Here is a 22,952-nt window from a genome sequence, read left to right on the forward strand (position 1 = left end):
ACTCCCTACTAAGACTAGACAAAATCGTTCTGCACGTGAACGCCGACGAAAGCGTCGTCTTAGAGCTCAAACTTTGCAATCCCAAAAAACACCTTCAGCCAATATTATTCCATTTTCTCCTCAGCCAACGATTGAGCCGAAATCTCCTAAACATAAGATGCATGATGGTCTTGATCCTGTGCGAGTTAAAGATCCTATTTTTATAAATCTTGATGATGATATAGATGAAAATGTTATTCATGATGAAAATGTTATTCATGATGAAAATGTTACTCCTGTTCATTCTGATAGTGAATATGAATATGTTGATGTTGATAACCATCTATCTAACGAATTTTCTAAAGCACTTATCCTAGCTCCTAGACAAGAACACCGTGGCTTGGGGTATGAACATAGCCCTTGTTTGGATCTTGTGATAGCTCCATCTGCTATGTTGGATGTTCCGCCTCTAGCATGTTTCCTACCTTCCCGAAATATTGATCAGCAAGATCGGGGGGTAGATGACGTGCTAGACTAGTTCATTAGCATAGCAGACTCTCTCCTCCTCTCTTGATCTCTTTTGTTACTTCTTCTATGTGTTATTCTCATTCTTCTATTTGTTGTCCTTAGTGTTGTCTACTTGAGGACGATGCAAAACATTGAGATCTCTTTTGGTCTCTCTCATGTTGACTGAAAAGACACATGTGTTCCCTTCTTCTAGGTGACCTTCCTTGATTGGGGAATGAAGAACAATTATGCATACATACATATGATATACATGAATTATCATACAGCATATCGACCCCGAGGAAAGCAAAGTCACCTTGTGCTTTGTGTCTATTATCCTTGGGCTTATCTCACACTTGGGGGCTAAATCCTTGTGATAACGTGCTCCTTTCTCATTTCTTATATGTATCACTACCTTAAAGCAATCACCCCCGGTGAGGCGTGTGCGATCGCTTTAACGTAGGGGGGCATACAGCCCGTTCATATCTTTTCAAGATACTTGAAAATTTCTTGACAAATTTAGCTTTGCCTTGAAAATTTTTGATATCTTTCTTGCATGACTCATAGTGAGGGAACCTTACTACTGACAGTCATGGTTCTCCCTCGTGATCTTCCCTTTTACTTTGGCAATCAAAGTCGTAAGATCCTTAGTCCACTGGGGGCTTGGTGTATCTTGCCTCCTTGACGTGGTGAATGTCTCTCAATGTTGTTTCCTTGTACTTTACTGGAAGTATGAGCGTACGCTTATACTCCCGCTAAAGTGGGGGCTAAATGTAGCGTCCTAAAATTGTGACACTTGCAATTTCGATTGCATTTGGGTCTTCACGATGGCGGCGCAACGTTGAACCTGAATGGAGACCCTGAAACCTGTTTACAACATCAAAAACTGCATTTTTCTACACCCTGGCCTGATCCCTCCTTGCACCTTGCTGTCCCGGGAGGTGGGACCAGGGCGCCTAGCGCCTTGGTCCTTCAGGATTAGGGCGCCCAGCGCCCTGGTCCCCTAGGACCATGGTGCCCAGCGCCCTGGTCCCTGGCCCTATTTTGGGCCCGGTCTCTTTTGGGCATCGGGTCTTTAAGTTTGCAAATTGGAAAATAATGTTTCCTGGTCGGCCTAAGGTCGGGAAAATCAGTCTATCAGCCCTAATTGACAAGTATATAAACTACATTTCCTCTCCCATTTGGGGAGGGAGAAAAAGGGAACATAAGCAAGAGCAAGACGCGGAAGTGATATTCAAACATTCAAACATTCAAGCATTCAAGCATTCCTTCAAGCAATTGAGCATTCTAAGTCTCCATTCAAGGCTATGTGTTGCATTCAAGACAAGGATTCAACCATTGAAGAGGAGATCACATACAACATACAACATACTACATACATTACACCTTCGCATGTAAGAATACAAACATTCTTACAACAAGGTATCAGTACTTGTTTACATTACAAACATTTACATTTACAACATTCTCATTTCTTGGTTAATTCCAAAATCGGGGTTTGACCTAAAGGCAAACCCCTCATCCCTAACCCCCCAATCGTCCTCTCTTTTCTGTGTGTAGGTTGCAGGTACGCGGCTGTAATTGAAGATTTGGAATCCTTGTGCAGAGACGAACAGATCTCCCTTCGTTTCGCGGATTTTTCGGAGGACCGTGTGCACGCCGGGCGCCATCGTCCCGTCGACTTTCGCTCAAATTTGTAGAACAGCACCGTCTCGACATTTTACTGCTAATTCCAGGTCCGTAGCTTCATCCCATATCCCTATCTTTGTTTATAAGCGAATCTTTCCTACTTTACATGCATTCCTAGTTCAATCTTTCTATCTACATTCTTTACAAAAGAGGGTATCCTTGATGTCTTAACTCTTGAAACTCATTTAGAATCCAATCTTGCATTGCGTGGGATTGGATCTTGTGGGTTTCAACCCCTCTTTTGAATGTAAAGTCTCTCCTAAGTGAAAACTATCAACCCTAGTGACTCTCCCTTCTCTCTCCTTGGAGTTGGGGAGGGGAGAACAACTAGGGTTCGATTTTTCCGCTTTACAATCAATATATGATTATTATGTATGTATTTGAAGTTTGAACGTATGTGATTTATTATAATTTGGTTCATACTTATTACATATCTAAGTTCTTCCTTTTAGTGCATCACACTGAGGTTTATTACATATAATAGAATAGTAAACCTTGGACTTCAATCAAGGTATTTTTTGTCAACATTTGGTTCCATTGTCAGGAACTAGGTTGTCGTTGCATAATGAAAGAGATCATACCAAAGAAAGAAATTAGTGTTTAAAAGTTGAGAAATGCAAATTTTGGATTTTAAAAAAATTTATACATGTTGAAAATATATATTATAAGGAGGTGTGGTAATACACAATAAGCACTAGCCCTCAAGGAACAAGACAATGAAGTGATGGCATAGAGAAGGGATGAGATCCAAAAAGACATGATTGCTGAGATTAATTAGGGACAATGCTTGGTTAATGAAATGAATAAGGGATGCAGTATAAATAAAGTAGTAAAAATAATGAGTTATAGAGAATAAATTAAAGGGAGAAAAAAAGAGAGAGAAAAGGAATGAGACAGTTAGCAAAAATGTTGGGAGATCACTAGTTGGGAGAATCATTGAGGCCATGGTATAGGGACTTGTAGAAGATGAAGTGTTTGAGATTGACTTAGAGCTGCACAAAATGGAGGAAAAGCTAAAATGCACCAAAGGGGCTGCAGCTAAAAAAATGTGAAGGAAAAGTTAAAATGTGCAAGAGGGGCTGCAACTAAATGCAGGTAGAGAAAAGGAAAGATCCATGGAATTGATGGATCATGATGAAACTATGGAGATACCCTAAGGCAACGTATTATATATTGGAGATATGAGGTTATGATATGATAGTGGAAAGAGAAACATAAATAAGAGAGAAAAAGTTGAAATAAAGGGAGGAGTAATATAGTCAATTAAGATTAGAAGAGAAAAAAGAAAAAAATAATCCCAAAGGATATGATCCCCCACAGTAATATTACGCAAGTAATTGGTAAATATACTGAATTAATTAAATGAATGATCAAATGATCATTTATAGAGTTACAAGATCGATGTTTCCATTATGAAACAATCCATAACTTGAAACAAAATTAGAAACATCTAATATTTACAATAAGATACAATATTGACCATTAATAATTAATAACTAAGATATTATTCTAGTACCCTCCCTTAATGGTTTGTCTACTACACCAAGTTGCCCCCTGAACTTAACAAACTTATTTGGATTGAGAGACTTGGTGAGGATATCTGCAGTGTAGTCTGGTCCTTAGTAGGAATATACTGCAAATCCATAGATCCATCTTCAACCAACTTGCGGATGAAGTGACAATGAAGCTCAACATGCTTGGTTCGCTCATGGAAGACTGGATTTTTGGCGAGTTTGAGCACCCCTTGATTGTCACAAAAGAGGGGTGTAGGGCCTGCTTGAGACAACTAGATGTTTGAAAGCATCCTTCAAAGCCAAACTGCCTCACAAGCTGCTTTGACTGTTCCTCGATATTCAACTTTTGTCGTGGAAAGAGATACAACCTACTGCTTCTTACTGGTCCAAGTCACAACACCTGTGCCCAAACTGAAGACATACTCGGATGTGGAGTTTTTGTCATCAATAGAGCCTGTGCAATCCAAATCTGTGAAACCAATGAGTTTGGGATCTTTGGTTCGTCCATAGAGGATACCAAAGTTTGAAGTGCCTTTGACATAGCGCAAGATTCGCCTTGCTGTAGCCCAATGATTTGATGTGGGAGTTGTCATGAAGAAGGATATGTAACTCACTGCATGGCTCAGATCAGGTCTAGTGGCAGTGAGATATATTAAATTGCCCACTAGTTGCTTGAAATCGGATTCATTCTCAACTGGAGAACCAGATTTGGCCGACAACTTCAGGCCTTTCTCCATAGGTGTAGATGCAGGTTTACAGTCCTACATTCAGAACTTGTCTAGCAGAGCCGTGGCATATTTAGACTGAGAGATGAAGATGCCATGAGACTGCTGCCAAACCTCAACACCAAGGCAATAGTGTAGAAGCCCAAGGTCGGTCATGTCAAAAGACTGGCATAAATTTTGCTTGATTCCCTGAATCAAAGATGCCAAACTGCCATTGATGATCAGATCATCAAAACATTTAACCAGAAGGATGATATCATTGCTAGTAGTCTTGACATATAGATTTGAGTCAGAAGGACTCCTCTTGAAACCCTGATATGTGAGGTACTTATCAATTTTCATGTACCATGCTCAAGGAGCCTATTTCAAGCCTTGGAGTGCTTTCACTAGTTTGAGCACTTGGTGTTCTTTTCCGACAACCTTGAATCTAGGAGATTGCGTCATGTAGACCTCCTCCTGTAACTCACCATTCAGGAAGGCACTCTTGACATTCATCTGATGGACCTTCCAACCACATTGAGCTGACATGGCTAGGACTAATCTAATGGTGCTCATCTTTGCTGTTGGAGCAAAGGTCTCGTAATCAATTCCTTCACGCTGAGAGAAGCCTTTGGCAATGAGACGAGCCTTGTACTTATCCAAAGTACCATCAGCCTTGTATTTGACCTTAGAGACCCATTTGCATCCAATGGGTTTCTTCCCGGGAGGAAGATCTGATAGAACCCAAGTGTTATTCTTCAACAAGCTATGGTGCTTTGTTGTCATAGCTTGTTCCCACTCATGTATCCCTTTCGCCTCTATGCATGTTTGAGGTTCATACACACAGTGAATGTTGGAAATTAACATAATTAGGTTGTTTACTCTTTTTCTGAGCAATTCTACCCTCAATGAGCTCATCATCATGAAGATCAAGAATCATCTTAGCCCACCATTTTGGCCGTAGAGTAGAAGTGCCAACATCAGATGTAGGAGGTGCAACAGGATCAGGTTCATCAAATAGAAGATTGGATGAATCTTGAGGAAAGTCAAGTGGTGCAGTTGTGTGTCTAGGTGATCCTACAGGAGAAGGAGCTGACATAGGTGTAGGAACTGGAACCGCTGGAGCCCTCCCATTAGGTGGAACTAATGGAAGACGGACACCCAAGTCTCAAGCCTTGAAAGGCTGATCCTTTGAATCCACAACTGGAGGAGAGAGCCCAAAAGGCCCTCGTTCCTCATCAAAAACCACATCACGATTGAAGATGAGATGATATGTCTCAATGTCAACCAATCGGTAGGCCTTGTGAGTATCACTATAGCTGGCCAACATAAGCTTCTAGCTCTTGACATCCAACTTGGTGCGTTTAGTATCAGGGATCTAGACATAAGCAATGGAGCCAAAAACTTTCAAATGACTGGTTCTGGGCTTGTGGCTTGACTAGGCCTCTTTCAGAGTCTTCTTCACAGCCACAATAGGATACCGATTCAGAAGATAGACTGCAGTGTTAATTGCTTCAGCCCAAAACTTCTTTGGAATACTCTTGTGTTCAAGCATAGACCGAGCCATTTCGGTTATCGTGCAGTTTCTTCTCTCAATGACACCGTTTTGTTGAGGGGTGTAAGGTGTAGTGAGTTGGCACTTTATGCCATGTTGTTCACAGAAATGTGAGAAGGCAGAAGAACACAATTCTCCCCCATTATCAGACCGAAGAGTAACAATATGTTGACCAGACTCTTTTTCTACTAATGCTTTGAACTTTTGAAACAAAACAAACACCTCTAATTTTTGATGAAGGAAATACACCCACATTTTACTACTGAAATCATCAACAAAATGTAAGAAATACCTGGGCCTAGTAACAAAAGGAGTAGCCATAGGTCCACATATATCAGTATGGACCAGTTGTAGTACCTTAGAAGCTCTCCAGGAGTTGCCATCCAAAAATGGATTCCAATGCTGCTTCCCAGCCTGACATGCTCCGCAAACTCCGAGGTTTTGGGTTTGTATCTCTGGCAATCCAATGACAAGATCTTCCCGAACAAGCTATAAGAAGGTGTACATTTAAGTGCCTATAATGCTGATGCCAAAGTGTACTATTAGAGGAGTGCTTGGCTGCCATGGCAAGCTCTTGAGAATCACCAGAGTTAACTAGTCTGAATAGACCATGATCCTCAAGACCCACAACAACTATAGACTGAGTCTCCTGATCAATGATACTGGAGGTTTTGGGTTTGTATCTCTGGCAATCCAATGACAAGATCTTCCCGAACAAGCTATAAGAAGGTGTACATTTAAGTGCCTATAATGCTGATGCCAAAGTGTACTATTAGAGGAGTGCTTGGCTGCCATGGCAAGCTCTTGAGAATCACCAGAGTTAACTAGTCTGAATAGACCATGATCCTCAAGACCCACAACAACTATAGACTGAGTCTCCTGATCAATGATACTGCATTGATGTGAACTGAAGGTCACGTTGAGCTGTCATGCCCCCTCCTTGATCATTATATATAGCATAATGAAACACTTATTATTATTAATGAATATAATAATTATTAACGAATGATTACTTGAAATTTATCTATTAAATATTATTTAACTAATATTTATCATTAATAATATTCTTGAAATACTTAAATAAATTAAATTTAATATTGCTAACTGATGTTATACTCCCTTATTAGTGCAAAGAACAGTGACAAAATATTAAGAGAGCGATAAGATTTATAAGTCATAGAGCAGTAAGATAATGATTCTAAATTAAGCAGTAATAGACAAAGCGATTATTGGATAAGGAGCACGTCATAATCTAAAGAAAAGAACAATCTCGATTATAGTGATTGAAGGCATTGGTTATAATTGTTTAGAGCAATGATGAAAGATATAATATAAAGAATAATCAAAATAAAGGAATTTGCATCATGACAGGATTACAAGAACCACATGTGATAGATCAGCAATATGTTCTTCTCCCAAGTGCTTCGAGATAGCAATAACACAAATAGAATTACAGATTGTACAAACCTCAACAATAAGTAAGATATTGAAAATTAGAAATTAACCAACTTGTTAATAATCAATATTCGATAAGACAAAGGAAGAAGACTTTTTTATTAGAAGAATGTTTTAACGTGGCATTTGAATAAACCGATATCTATGATTTGTTATTATCAAATGAATTCTTGAATGAACAGTTCTTAATTTGGTTTTATAAAGAAGTTTTATTATCGGTTGAGATAACCGATAGCAATATTAAACAAGGCATTGATAATCGATTTAGTAATCAAAGGATATGATTATTATCACAACCTTTGGGTTACGAAAAGATGTAACCTTACTATGAATGATTACATAAAAGATATATAAAGGAAAAAATCAGGATAAGAAGGATATAGAAAAGAGAAATAAGGAGGATATATTGAATGGATAGGAAATGACTATATATAGTTTGTGCCATCGATCAGATCATATCAGAACTGTTATTAGATTATAGGCAGTAACATCCTTGTTCCTGGTCGTATGCATGGGGATGGCTTAATACGCATGCTTAATATATAAAGTCCGATAATGTTTTCAGGCAGAATTTAATACTAATATTAATATTGACTGCAATACGAATGACAATCATTCTCAATTTTCATATGCAGTGGCAGACCAGATCTGACGCATGTCAGATCTGTCTGCCCTCACAGTCATTATGTATAATATAGTAGGCAAAGGGTATTAATAACTTATATAATAGGTAATATATAAATATTTGATAATATAATTTAATTTATTAATTTATTTATATTCAAATCAGAAAATAATAATAGATTTATATATGATATTGATATCAGCAAAATATATATATATATATATATATACTTGACATTTTATCAATAAGATTATGTTTATATATTTACAAAAGCATAAATTATAAATATACATATTATTATGAATATAATAGATGGTTTTCAATAATTTATATAACAGAATTGAATATGATATAAGAAGGGAATTATATGAAGACAGAGGAATAAATCAGATAATATATATATAAAATCTATACACCAGACTGAAGACTAACCTATAAGATCATATGTAGCGAGAATTTATAACATTAAGACATGTGTGTCAAGAATTAAAATCAAGGGAAGTTATCAAGATAGGTTCTATCTTCCAAACTAGTCTTAGAATCTTAAGTTTAATATTATAATGAATAGTACTTAGTTTTGATAAAATTATATTCATTAATATTTATAACTCTCACATTAAGTTAGAATTGTTATCCCAAGACTAAATTAGGTAAATCCCAAATAGGGGACATTACACGAGCCGAGGATAATGTCTTAGAATTTGACTGATTGAGAGAAGGTTGAGTTCCATTTCTAGAACATAGTACACATTGAGGAAAATCAATTTCCTCCCTCCAGATTGAATCTGCACATTGCCCTTTCCGACAACGGTGTACTCTTCCCCTTTAAAAATAACTGAATTTGAGTAAGGCTGAAAATCAGTGAACCAATTTCGGCGATGAGTGAAGTGGCGGGAGGCACTTGAATCTATATACTAGGCAGAAGACTTCACATGGTTTGTAGATCTTTTAGCCGTGAAGGCATAAAAGGCAGACTCGCTTTGCTCAGTGTGCTCCGCAACATTTTCTATAGGCTGTGAACCACTTTGCTTGGCTTGTGCAGCCAAACATTTACGACACTCAAGTTTCATAAAACCAAACTAATGACAGTAATTGCACTGAATGCTTTTCTTCTTTGAGCCTTCTGACGACGAAGCAGAGGGTTTCTGTTGAGAAGACTGAGAAGAGTGAAATTTGCCTTTATCATTATGAAAGGATTTGGCTGTGAATGCTTGTTTTGTAGAGGACGAGCTTGTTCTGTTGTCGAACTGCTACTTCCACCGAACCTGCTATAGAAGTTTAGTGCAAAGATTAGCGAACTTCAGATCAACACCGGTTGAGGTGATGTCGAGTGTTTCGACAAAATGCTCATAGGACTTCGGTAAAATCTTCACTGTGATAACTACCATGTCCTCCTCGTCCATATTTCGACCAATGGCTTCTAACTAATCACGGATGCCTTTGTGGTGCAGTCACGACAAGAGAGTCCTCAAAAAGAACAGTCCGGACCGTGCAACAAGAGTTAAGACAACAAAAGCAACACAATGTGATGGAGGCAATGCAGAACAAACTTGATTATATCATGAAAATCAATTACAAACTACCGGCAACATGTGGGCTTATAGGATTCGGCTCATAAGCCTTATTACATACATGCTCAAATACAATATCCGAGCTCAAACAAGATTGCGAGCCAACTCCGGACCTCCTAACTTTCAGATCCATCTTCAATGTTCTGATAATTGACTTCTACATGCTTGATTACATTGATTTGTATGATTAAGAATGATCCGCGTCGGCCCAAGATGAAAGAATAGCCGATGAATCAAGATGTAACGTGTAAAACAACCAGGTCGGCCTCCGCCAAAGAGATCTCTCCAGAAAATCCATAGAATGAAGTGTGGACCTAAGGGAAGGTTGGCCACAAGCCAAGGAACATTGGAAACAACTAATTGAAGCTCCACAAGCTACATAAATGATTCGCAAGATTCGCCAAAAGCAAATAGGTCCAAGCGGTTCTGGTGCTCCAAACTAGAAAACTGTCTTAGATTTTGGAGGCGATAACTTGCCGGAAAAAGATCCAAACGTCCCGCGGACTTAGGATAAGGTAGAACATGTCCACAATCAAAATCCAGCTCCGCAAGATCCGATGATCAAATGCAAAGAAACGCAGAAAGAAATGTTGAACTGCAAACCATGAAACAAACTGAAAGAAAATGTTTTTGGTTGATGCAAGATTGCCAAGAACCAGGGATGCTCTTGCATCACTTTGATCCGATTGAGATGCTCCTAAAGGGATTTTCGCTCATCCATGACTATAGAGAAGACCATATTTTTCAAAAAGAAGGTTCTACTCTTATCAGACGTCTCATGCAGCATCTTGAGATGCTTCCATATCTCGGCAACTGTTTTGCCAGTAGGTATTTGAGAGCTTGATGAGCATGACAACTTCATGATTTTGCTCATCAAACTTGGTCTGATCAGGACCAGCTACAGAGGGACGAGTGGCCTTTCCAAGAACCAACAATCGATGACACAATACTCGAAGATAGTGAGCATCAACTGCTTCCAGGTATTGTAGTTTTTGACTTTGAATTTTTTGACTCCCCTTGAGCAAAATATTTGTCAAAGGTGCCATCACAAAAATTGAGGTCAAAGTTGGTTGACCGAATGATAGCACAAATATAGAGGCAAGAGAAAGTCAATGCATGAAATCACGTAAATGCAACGCGTGAATGAAACTGAGGTAGAAAGATTGCACTGATTTCGAGGCAGAATAAAGAATTTCTGGGCATGGATCCCACTATATGGATTTCTGAGGACCCAGAAAATTCTGAAAGAGACCTAGAAATCTGCCAAAAAAATCTAGAAAACTCACTCATAAAATGTTTTTCTGAGAAAGAATTTCGGAAAAAAAAACCTAGTCGCTGAAAAAAATACTAAGGGTCCGTAAAAACCCTAGGTGGAAGCAAGAGAGAAGAATTTGTAGAAACCCTCGTTGTTGGACATGCAGATTTAACAGAGGGTCACATGCATATAGATCACAGGCGTTGTGCAAAAAATACGAACACAAAATCGCGCAGAAACACGATGTCCCGCAAAAATATGAAGAGAAAATCACGCAACATAGAAGAAAGACGGAGTTTGAAGTCGCTGCCGAATAGAAGAGACTTCATGCATAGAAAGAAAATCGTGTTGCACCAAGGAAAAACCCTTGTTCACAGAAAATTGCTGGAAAAACAATGCGTCACGAATTTAAAAAAAAAAAGCGCAAAGAAAAGGCACTCAGGTCATGGCACCCAGAAGAAAAATGACGCCGGAAAACGGATCCGAAAATGTCCGATGTCGGATGAACGGATGCGACAAATAGAGATCGCGTGTGTATTTCGCAAAAAACGGAAACCCTTCGAACACAATTTTTTTTTGTTGGTATCGTCAGGGTATCCCTGCAGTCCCAACCCAGTGAGCCGACCTTACCCTAGTTCAGGCGGGGGGCGAGATGGGGGGTGAGACTAGTCCCTGCGACCATGGTGCAATCATCACTGCCCCCAGGTGTTCGCAGCAGAATAATTCCGAGAGAGAGAGTCGAACCCAAGACCTCGGGGAGCAAACCCGAGACTTAAGACCAACTACTCTAACCCATGGGGGCCCTTCGAACACAATTTTGTCTTACAAGAATAAACTGGAATTATTTCGAGAAAATTTTCACTAATATTAAATTCGGATTACAAAATTTTCCGAAAAAATTCTCTGAAAAAATTCTCATGTGGTCTGATACCATATTACGCAAGTAATTGGTAAAAATACCGAATTAATTAAATGAATGATCAAACAATCATTTATAAAGTTACAAGATCGATGTTTCCATTATGAAACAATCGATAGCTGAAACAAAATTAGAAACATTTTTACAATAAGATACAATATTGATCATTAATAATTAATAACTAAGATATTATTCATGTAAGTAAGATACCCATGAAGAAATGATCCTCCTTGATTACATGTCATTCCTAGTGCTATTTATGGAAAATTACAAGGAGAAGAAAACAAAGGACTTGAGAAGATATTTTGTAAGATGAAGAAAGACAAAAGTAAGAAGCATGAGAAAAATTCCATTACTACATGAAGTTTATTAAAGAAAAATCTAAGGAAAGAGTGAAAGAAACTATTGATAATGAAGATGTTAAAGAAACTAAGTTTCATAAAGAAGACCAAGGTAAAGATGAAGATACTTCCCTTAATTTGGAAGTAGAATAGGTAGCTGATATTACCAATAGTCAAATAACCCTATTTCAGACCCATACATGTCTGAAAATATTTACCAGTCTGATATAAATATATTTTAGTGTGTTTGGGTGTGTTTAGTAGCAGTTTGGAGTGCCTTGTCAGTTGTTTCAATTTTGGGTGCACTTCCTTCATTTTGGGGATTGTGTATCAGCATATAGTGTTGTTTGCAGCGTGTTTCAATTTGTATCAGACCTGATTTGACAGTGTTATCAAAGGTCTAGTGGCGTAATCAGAGTTATATCAGATTCAAGCATCATCTCTTGAGTTATACTTCAGTTGGTTATGTGTTTGGCAATTGTGGGAGTGATATTGCACGCTTAACTTGCATTTTTTGGGTTAATTTGTGTTTTTACAGCAGTCTGTTCTTATAATCAAAATATTATATCAACTTGCTTCAGCAATGTATTTCATATTATGTTAATTTGTAATTCAATCATATCTATCTTGTAGACCCTAGATGGCATCCGGATCATTTACTTGTATGCATTTGATATTGTAAGATTGGATGGGAACTGTCAATCCCTATAGGATATTATTTAGCCTGTTTTGGCATTGAACAAGATAGCATTATCGATTATTTTGGTCTGAGTGAAGCTTAGACATTTTTCTAGTGGCTTGCATTGCATTCACGTAGTCTGCTGAAGAGGTGTTGATAAGGCTGGCTCTGCTGCTTGCATGTCATTTTATGCAGTCTCCCAAAGAGGCGTTGATTAGGTCAGCTCAGTCACTTGTGTATTTTGAATGGTTTGCCACCATAACATTTTGTAATTGCATTCATTTAGAATAGTTGTGTGGTTGGAAGCTCCGTATGTTCTCACCTTTCCCACTGTGGGATCTAGATGATCAAAGATTGTTGAAGACATTGCATATACATTTACTATATTGCAAGAAAAAAAAAAAAAAAGTAGGGTGGGTTGTTACATCTCTTATTTTAGGACAATTGTCTATTGACTTTGTGTTTAATCTCAAGTTTTCAAATTATGGTTAATTGGCCATTTGGCTATTGACAACTCATAGAATAATTGCATCTTTTAGTATCCTAGCTAAGGTCAAACTAGAACATAGCCATTTGTCTTTTAACTTAACCGTTCCTCTTTGTTAATGAGATTGACAACAAAACATGCAGTCTTGAAGGCTTCAAGAAAACTTCAATAATAAATTCCTCACTTAGATATTCACACCAGTTACTGAGACATAAGCAAATATCATGGCTACATCATCATTCAGGACCTCTCTTAAATGCCAGCACATGACTTGCTATGATGTCTAGATGAGTAATGCAGGCTCCTCTGAGCCATAGACGTATATGTTTAGTTTTGATTTTTGTTTTGGTGCCATGGATTTCATATTCCATGAGTTTTGTATACATTTGACAATATTTATATATCTAAATGTGTTATTTCCTTCAGTTTAAATTTGTATCTATACTTTTTTATTGATGTATACTTGTGTATGTGATCAAAGTAGCTTCTTTTTGATGAGGTTATTGCATCTTTAGGGTTTATTTAGGAAAGGGTGCATGAAACAAGTTTTAAATCCTTAAATATATTAGAATTTATTGAGCTTTTCAATTTGCCAAGTCTTTGTCAAGTCTGTGCTGAGTCTAAGTCCAAGTCAAAAATCAGCTCGCCAAGTCTGTGGTGAGTTTGAGCCCTGTAACACTGCTCTCCACTTCATGCACATGTTAGATAATTGTCATATTGAAATTAATAATAAAAAAAATTTACTTTCAATAAATTTAATCTAGATCATTTAATTGCAATATTAAATAATCTCCAAAAATCTATGATTATGTAAAATAACACGTCTCTCAATTCTGCCCACATGCTATAATAATTAATATATTAATTATCCATTTCTTCTCAATAACCTCAAACCATTAATTTTATGCAAACTAATTTCTGGCAATACAAAATGAAGTGTGACATTAGAATCGGATTTAAAAGTATGCCTTAAACTTTGTATTTAGGATTCAAGATCTAGTGATCTCACTCTAAGAAAGTTATCCAAAATACAGATTACTGTGTAATCTAGGAGGCTAGTTGCACATATGATGATTGGGATTCAATTTTTGGCTACAACCAAATTAAGTCTTCTAGACAACTAAATTTGGGATTTTTGATATCATATTGACTTGCACATCCTTTCCATATTTGGCAGGGGTTAAAGGTAAAGGTGTATTTTAGGTCCAAATGTTGTCAACACCCATTCAAGGTGTATGAGATCCATTTTGTGGGAATAAAAGCACTTGTTCAACTTTCTTAACGTTTCATCAATTTTGTACTCCTTTGATTTTGATCTTATGACCAAGCCAAAAAGCAAATTGAGCTTTTCCAATCTACCTAAACCATTAGTAGATATAGTAAGTGGATATGCGAATTTTGATTTCGTCTGGTTTTTATTTCTGGAGAAATGCATTTTAGATTACTTCAAGGAAAAAGAATTAGACCAATTTAAGAATAGGATTACGAAGAAATTCTTCTAATAAGAAAACAAACATAATTATTGCTGATGTCCCAAGATGTATAGACTCAATCTCTCAGCAGAAAAGCATAAGTTTAGATTTTGATCAGCAGAGACATTTCCTGCTTAAGAATTTTTAACTCTACTAGACTTAGAGGTGAAGTGTTTATTGAAGGTGTCATTAAAATCTGAATTTCCATAGGAATCCAACAACGATCGATTGATGTTAAACCATAGCAATTTGAAATTGTCCTTAATCATCCTCGTACCCCCAAGGATTGGACTTCCCTAAGAGAGGGTACAATGGACAAATAATTATGTTTCTTGGAAGATGAAAATTCTGAGATAAATGTTCTTCTTTTTCTTTCTTAAGACAACTTACAGGAAGTATCTTTAACAACTTTTTGTAGCCTTGACTTGAATGCTGATCCTTGGTCAAGCCTTAACTTAAAATTTTATGCCTGTAAGAAGATTGTGCTTTGCAAATAGACTAACAGTTCCCTTGTGACTGCACTAGTGGATTCTTTACACCACATCATCTATTCAAATGTGGATTTATAACTTTGTAGGGATCCTCTCTTGTAATGTCCCCTTCTCGATGATGTGCTTTTAGTGGTCCATTGGCCTATTCCTGAGATCTGTAGGCTATGTGGAATGAAGAATTAGGGTTTCAAACGTTGGTGAGGCGAGAACTTACTATTTTTAGTAAGTTAGGGGTTGGCTGTTTGGATGATGCTGTCCTACTGAGCTTTCCATACTTTGTCACTGGGTGCGAAGATCATGCTTTTCGGAGCAGTAATTCATGACTTACTATTTTTAGTAAGTGGCAGTATGGAGTATTTCTATTTTTGGCAGTGGACAGGGTCTTGGTCCTGCAACAATTCTTTGGTCTTATTTAGTCCACTTCATTCTGGTTTTTGTTAATGATCAGTATGGGAGTACTAAGTAATTTAATTAAATATTATTTCCTTGTCAAAGGTTTAATATTTAAATATTTGCAGTTACTGATTAAATGTTGAGGATGACTTAGGGAAAAATAATTAATTGATATTCATGTATTATTTCCCAAGTCAAAGGGCGAATTTGTTGGTGGCAATTTAGGAGGATTAAACATCTTTTGTTTAATGTTTAATATTGCAAAAAGACGCCACCATAAGGCAAAGTTCGAACTTGCCTAGGAAAGGTAAGTGGGTGCCATGTTGGAGGGAGACATAAGGCGAAATGAAAGTGAATTTGAGTGGAGTTTGGGTGCCATTTGCATTTGCATTTGCATTTGGGGAGGCGTGAAGTTATAAATATGAGCCTTGGGCTCTCATTTTGGCATCTTGAAAATTTGCATCGTTATGCTGCCGGATTGGTGTATGAACTTTGAAGCTTCGGAGTGCGGCTCCCTAGTGTTTTCTAGTTTCGTACTTGAGATATAGTACCTAGTTGCGTGCTGTAATCTATGATACTTTCATTGCATATTTCAGTGTTTTTGGAGTTTGGAGTGATTTCAGGAGTTGCTAGTTTCCCTGTGGCTGAAGCACGTTTTTGATCACACCTCTCTGCTTGAGTGATTGGTCATTTTGGGTACTGGTTCAATCTTCCTTCTTGCTGTTGGCGATTCATATTGCAAGTTTGTGGCACTTTGATCTGAGTATTGAATTTAATAATGCAAATTGAAAATATCTAGCTAGGCGTGGGTTTTAGAGGGTGCATTGGGATGCGTGCAAAGTAATTTGTGGTGTTTTTGTAGTTTCCTTTTGGTTTGTCTTAGTTGCTGCTGGTCTAGTGTTGGTTTGGGAGTGATTTGGGGTGAATTGAGTGAGATTTGAGTGAGATATGAGTAATTTAGTGAGTTTATGGGTTGCTGGTTATGCATGTCCAGCTTGCTGTTTTTGATGTTGAAAGAGTTTCATGATCATTATCTCTTATGCTCAACATTATTCTTCTACTCTCACTTCCCTTTTTATTGTAAGGTTAAGTAGTAGTACTACTAACCCATTCTGGATTGTAATCTCTTATCCCGCTGAAAAGTGGAAGAGGCTGGCTTGCCGCTTACATCTGATAATTTGTAATTCAGTCCTCTCGCTGCATAAGCGGTCGAGTGATGTTGGTTGTAATGGTCCTCCCGCTGCATAAGCGGTTGAGTTGTGTAATTTAGTAATTCAGTCCTCTCGCTGAAATATTGCGGTAGAGTGATTTGTGTCTGCAGTATTGTTCTCTTGGCTAGTTCACTGCTAAGTTCCTTGCTTTCCCGCTGGATAAGTGGAAGGGGCTGGCTTGCCGCCTAGTATTGTATTTGCTTTATCATTTCTAGCAGATTCGTGAGCTAACGAACCCCTTATCACTGTATGCTCTCACCTTCCCACATTGAGCACTTGGTGATCAGAAAGTGGAAGGGCTGCATTTTCAGCAAGCTTTGAGATTATGTTTTCTAACCTTAACGGGTTATGTGTTTGTTGGTAATTCTTATTGCACTTAAAAAACATAAAAATTTATCCGGGATAGTACATCTCTCACATAATTTTAGAAGGCCTTCCTTCTATTCCACAATTTCTCCAAATAGCACCCATCCCTTAATGTTGCATTATAAAGGCCAACATTTGAGGACTATAAATGGTACGGCTCTTGTTGAAGGGTAACTTGGTATATTTTGTGGGCTATTAACAACACCAACCTTGAAATGTATAGCGAGAAATTCTTGCAAAACCATATTTAAATAGGTGTACATAAAATTTGGATATCATAAACATTCATATTGCTATGAGAAAGTAGTTTAGTTAAGTAAATAAGAGACCATGTAATAAGATGGTAGGAAAGTATAATTTAACTAGAACCAAATGATTATTTATTGGCTATGAAAAGCATTTTTTAGTTCTGTATGCAGGTTATCTCAAAACTTAAGCACATGGGTTATCTATGAGGTGACCTCAAAGGAAAAATAACTTTTCTCAAGAGATAGTTAATTCAATGGATGAAAAATTGCCATGTGGAAATGCTACACAATAAAAGCATTTTATTCGCTATGAAAAGCATTATTGAATTCTGGATGCAGGCTATCTCTAAAATAAAGCACATGGGTTATGTATGAGGTGATCTCAAAAGAAAAAGAAAAACTTGTTCTTAAGAAGATTTTTTTATTTAATGGATGAAAAATGGTCATGTAGAAATGCTAAAGATTATTAATTGTAAAGGAAGCAGTTAATTGTATGAATTTATTAAGGAGACAATGAAAGGAGCATATTTTGGATGAAATGGACTGACATATGCTTCAGAATACTTAAGTTCATATTTGCATCAATTTTTTCAACCAGGCTATCTATAATTAGTTTGTTACTTTGTATTGAAAGTCAGGAGCTCTATATTAAATATGGGGGAGGTTTCCTACAGAAAACTGGGACAGCTATGAATAACAAAACTATGAGCGTCTATCATGCCAATGTGCATTAAAATGAGCTTTATATCCACATCAGCCTGTCCAATTTAGAAAGAACAATTAAGAAACTTATGGGAGTATACATCACCAACAACATTACAATTTTAAGAAGTTCAGTTATTATAAAACTAGGTATCTATAATTACTTTAATATCAAGTACAGTTTTTGAAACTGAAGAGATGACACAAGTGACAATAGCAGAATTTTCCACTGCTTTTTTCAAGCATATTCAGTGATATGTTCAATCATGGAATATGTGTATGCTTCCTCAAGCTAATGTTATGAATTAATGTGCTTCTTGTTGTTAGTTAACATTTACACCATGTAAATGTCATCCATACAGGTGATCCGGTTCGCATGGCTATGGCTGATATTAATGATGAGCTTCCATTGTTGGATACTGTTCAACAGTTGTCTGAAAACCTTGAGGCTTTGTTGCCACGACTTTCGGTATGGATACCTGTTTTAACTTGAAGATGGGAACTATTGTTTTTCATACTTGTTTTGATGCCTTTTAAGTGGAAGAACATTGGAATTTGATGCTTGTGATGATCCTTACATTCTATAATGAAGCTGGTAAGAGTTTAACATGCTATTGTAAAATATTTTTGTTGCCTTTGGACTGTTAGGAAAATATTTATTCACCTTCATAAGTATTGACTCATACAAAATCCTGAATTCACACCATGCTCCCTTCACAGTGACACTTATCTTTTACTTTTTAAATTTAAGCAAGGGCACAGTCAATGAGAACATCAATCATCCATTATTTCATGAAGTTTCTAAAGACTGTAGAGTTCAATCCAAGAAGATTTCCAAGTCTCATTTCACAAATTTTGCATCGTAAGAGCTGAATGGAACCAAAACTTTATATAGAAACATATAAACTAACTTATAAAATATGAAGAGCTGATCTTGTGAGAATTTACCTACTTAAGCTTATTCATTTGAAGTAATAATACTACATAGAACAAATGCTTAGCAGTAAACACATTTTCCCCTCAAATATGTACTACTTTTTTTGGAGCAGATCAACTTTCTTTTATATAGTAAATGCAACAAAACATAATGGAGCAGCAGTATTTCAATTACAAAAATCAGGAAAATTGAAACAGACTCTTAGGAGGATTAGTGTAATGTCTTTTTTGTCTTTAACACTCTGTTTCTTTTCTCTAATGTATCTACAATAATTATCTAGTAAATTGAAAATTGTGGAATATGGGGCTTTAATAGATTACTTATACCTCTTAGGGAGTTAACTATTTTCAACCACTTGTTCCAATGTGTCTGTTGTTCTCAATGTTTCAACTTATATCTCGTTAGTCCTAGCTTCTTAATTGGTTCTGTAGTTTCTTTGGATTACATTTGGATTCCTGGACATATTTCTGTCTCCTCAATCATTGAGCCATCTGTAGTCATTAAAACATAATGAAGGTTGTCATAATTATTTTTCGCGATTTTAATATAAGCTTTCTAAGGGATATTATATACTGTATGATCCAAATTCTCGTTTTGGGAATGAGGAATTTTGTATAACATATTTCTCCAGCTTGAAGAGCTCATTGATCTTATTGAGCATTGATTACTACATAAAAAATCTTTACGAAACATTCTCCATGGTCTATACTCTATAGACAAGGCAATTAATCATTCTGACTGAAAAATGAGCACTACTCATTTGGTCTGTTATTATTTTCTATATCCACCTTTCAACAAAATTAGTTACTTCGATTGTTTTACCACAAACTTGGTAAATGCTTGGAGTGCACATTGCTACCAGAATCCTAGGTATCTACCATGATACTTGCATTTTCCTATTGTTTCCTGGAAATTTTAAACCTATTAAAACAAGAGAACAAATTCATACATTACAATGGACAAGGCCTAACTTCTTCTCATGGAAGTATATAGTCCTTCCAACAACATAGTAAATATGCATAACTGTAGTGGATCCACATTATATCTGTAAGAGTTTCAACAAGCTATTTTTTAAGTTAGCAAGTTACCATATTGTACATTCCTATTCTTTGTAGTCAAATAGAATATTTTGTGTTTACAGCTTTATTTTTTTAATTTTTATATTAATCAAATATTTTTTTATAGCGCAAAACTCATCTTGTTAGTTTCCTTTTAGTTATTGGTATTCGTACAACATTGGGTTATGGATAGCTTGCATGTGTGAATATGTAACTTACATTCAGAGTAAAAATTTGTGACTTGGCAAAAATTAACAAGACCCAATTTTGACTTCAAACTTGAAATCTCAGCTAACTAATATTCAAATTTCTTAAATAAACATTAATTTCATGCAAATAGAATTATAATACATATGAAATGAGCCAATAGAATGTTGGGAAAGTGCTTTCTATTGGATTGGAATTAAAAATTAAGTACAATATCACATCAAATACGTTAGCCGATGTAATGTCCCTACTAGTTAGAGATCACTGTCCTGCAAAACAGATTGTTAGAACACAACAAAATATATACATAACTACTCTAATTTGCAATTAAAGTTCAATTACTTAATTAACACTAATCTCAGTTGTTAAAAAGGATACGAGTGCAGCACTGGGACATGTCCTTAGGTGGTTGTGAAGCTCGCCTTCTTGGAACCCATCTTGGTTCCAAGCCATACCGGGAAATCGGAGTTTAATTCGATTCCTGTCCTGGATGTAATTTCTTACACCCAAGCCATCCAGGATATCGAAGGCTAATTTGATTCCTGTATTGGATGTAATTTCTTACACCCAAGCCATACCAAGGAGGACCATCATATATGATCCATTCCTTGACTTGGATGATGCATCTCATCATCCAAGTCTACTAGAGAGGACCGGTTAGATCCGTCTCTTCTTGGATGAACTTTGTCAACCAAGCCATAACATATATGCATATAGTTATTCAGTATATACTGCCTTCCAGGGATTATCATAATCCCTGAATTAGGCTACGGGAATTTCTTCCCAATAGCCTCCATCATATAATCATATTATTGCCATTCATTGATATACAACATTTCATAACAATTCATATTATGAATGTCATTATAATTCATATTATCATTATTACTTAAATTATAATCTTGTGACATACAACGTTATGCTAAAATTCTGTAACATACAACCTTGTAATAATGATGACATATTTCTATACATACATATTATAATAATTATGTCATAACTATTAAAAACACATTATAATAATTCTGCAACTATACATTATAATAATAATGATATAACTATTAAAAACTAAACGTATATTTATATGTGTGTGTGTGGTATACACATCCACACACATATACGTACCTGTGGCCCTCTGTTGTTTTCTTCTTTTACTCTTTCCTTTTTTAACGTAGCTGTAACTCCACTGGTCCTCCCTTATACCATGCGCTGATCTTCCTCTTTGTTCTTGCCTCTGCCTAAGCAGTTATCCTTTCTATCTCCTTCCTATCCTCTGTGTCTTATAGCAAGTCCGATAGGCGGCATGCTGATATGTTTTACTGGTAAATATACATATAGATGTCACGTCTACTTACTCCGGTGAGCGAGTCCACAAAGGAATGAGAAACAAGGTATCCGATTTGTAAGTGTCGGTGATTTCAGATATTCATATTTTATGGCTTATGCCCTCCATTCCCCCTTTCGTCTTCAAATTCCATATCTACATATATCTTTTCCCAATAAGGTTCATACCCTTTCTAATAGTTTCTTTATTTGAGAGACATGTCTTTTCCTTTACAAACTAATTTGAATCGCACCTCTTGATTAGGAAGGACTGATCATTACTAAGTGTGTTCTTGTTTAGACAAATCGCCACTTAGATCTATTAAACATTAGTCTAAGTTCTTCTTGGAAACCGTTGCCTTTTTTTGAATAATAAGCAATCCTGATAACTATATTATGTATCTTTCTTTAGAGTCGGGACCTTAGAGGATCGGGGCCAATTACTGTTTTATATTAATATTAATTTATTTCATTAAAAATTTCATTAATAATTATTAATCAATTAATCATAGTTTCAGATATTAATAAATAAATGAATATTAATTAGTTGATAATAATATTAAATAAACATTGATTAATTAATTAATAATAATTGTTACATTTATTTCATATTCGAATTAAATATATTAAATTAATAAATAAATATTTATTAATTAATAATTTAATTGCTACATTTAGGTTATATATATATATGAATCAAATAATATTACCTATTATATAAATTATTAACACTACCATTGCCTAGACACTAATTATTAGTCTATCTAATGGCTGTAAAGGCAGACAGATCTGCCACTATATATGATATTATATATGACTGTCATACGTATTACTGTCTATAAATATTACTATATATGATATTATATATGACTGTCATACGTATTACTGTCTATAAATATTACTATATATGATATTATATATGACTGTCATACGTATTACTGTCTATAAATATTACTATTAATATTTTATATTAATATTCATGTATTAATATTACTATTAAATTCTGCATAAAAACATTGTCATGCTTCATATATTAAGCATACGTAATAAGCACATCGTTATCCATACCACCCAAACAAGAATGTTACTCCCTGTAACTCAATATCAGTTCGGATATGATTTTATTGGTATTATTTGATTTATATATATATATATATATATATTTTTTTATATCCTCTTGTATTTTAATTGTATTATTATTTATTATTGAATATATAAATTATGTTGATAATATATAATATTTAAATCATAAATAATATTTAAT

At 35.9% G+C, this 22,952-nt stretch overlaps 1 protein-coding gene across 3 annotated transcripts in view; it reads left to right on the forward strand.

The window, feature by feature from the left end:
* Positions 1-22,952, forward strand: part of LOC131066943 (phytyl ester synthase 1, chloroplastic) — a 190,142-nt gene that overhangs the window by 29,855 nt on the left and 137,335 nt on the right. For all 3 annotated transcript variants that reach the window (XR_009358911.1, XM_059211128.1, XM_058001844.2), the window contains exon 7: positions 18,526-18,632. Coding sequence is in view for 2 of the 3 variants with exons in the window: in XM_059211128.1 (XP_059067111.1) it covers positions 18,526-18,632 (107 nt within the window). In the remaining variant the exon portion in view is untranslated. The remainder of the gene's footprint in view (positions 1-18,525; positions 18,633-22,952) is intronic.

The sequence above is a fragment of the Cryptomeria japonica genome, chromosome 9 (assembly GCF_030272615.1).
Source record: "Cryptomeria japonica chromosome 9, Sugi_1.0, whole genome shotgun sequence".
Taxonomy (NCBI): domain Eukaryota; kingdom Viridiplantae; phylum Streptophyta; class Pinopsida; order Cupressales; family Cupressaceae; genus Cryptomeria; species Cryptomeria japonica.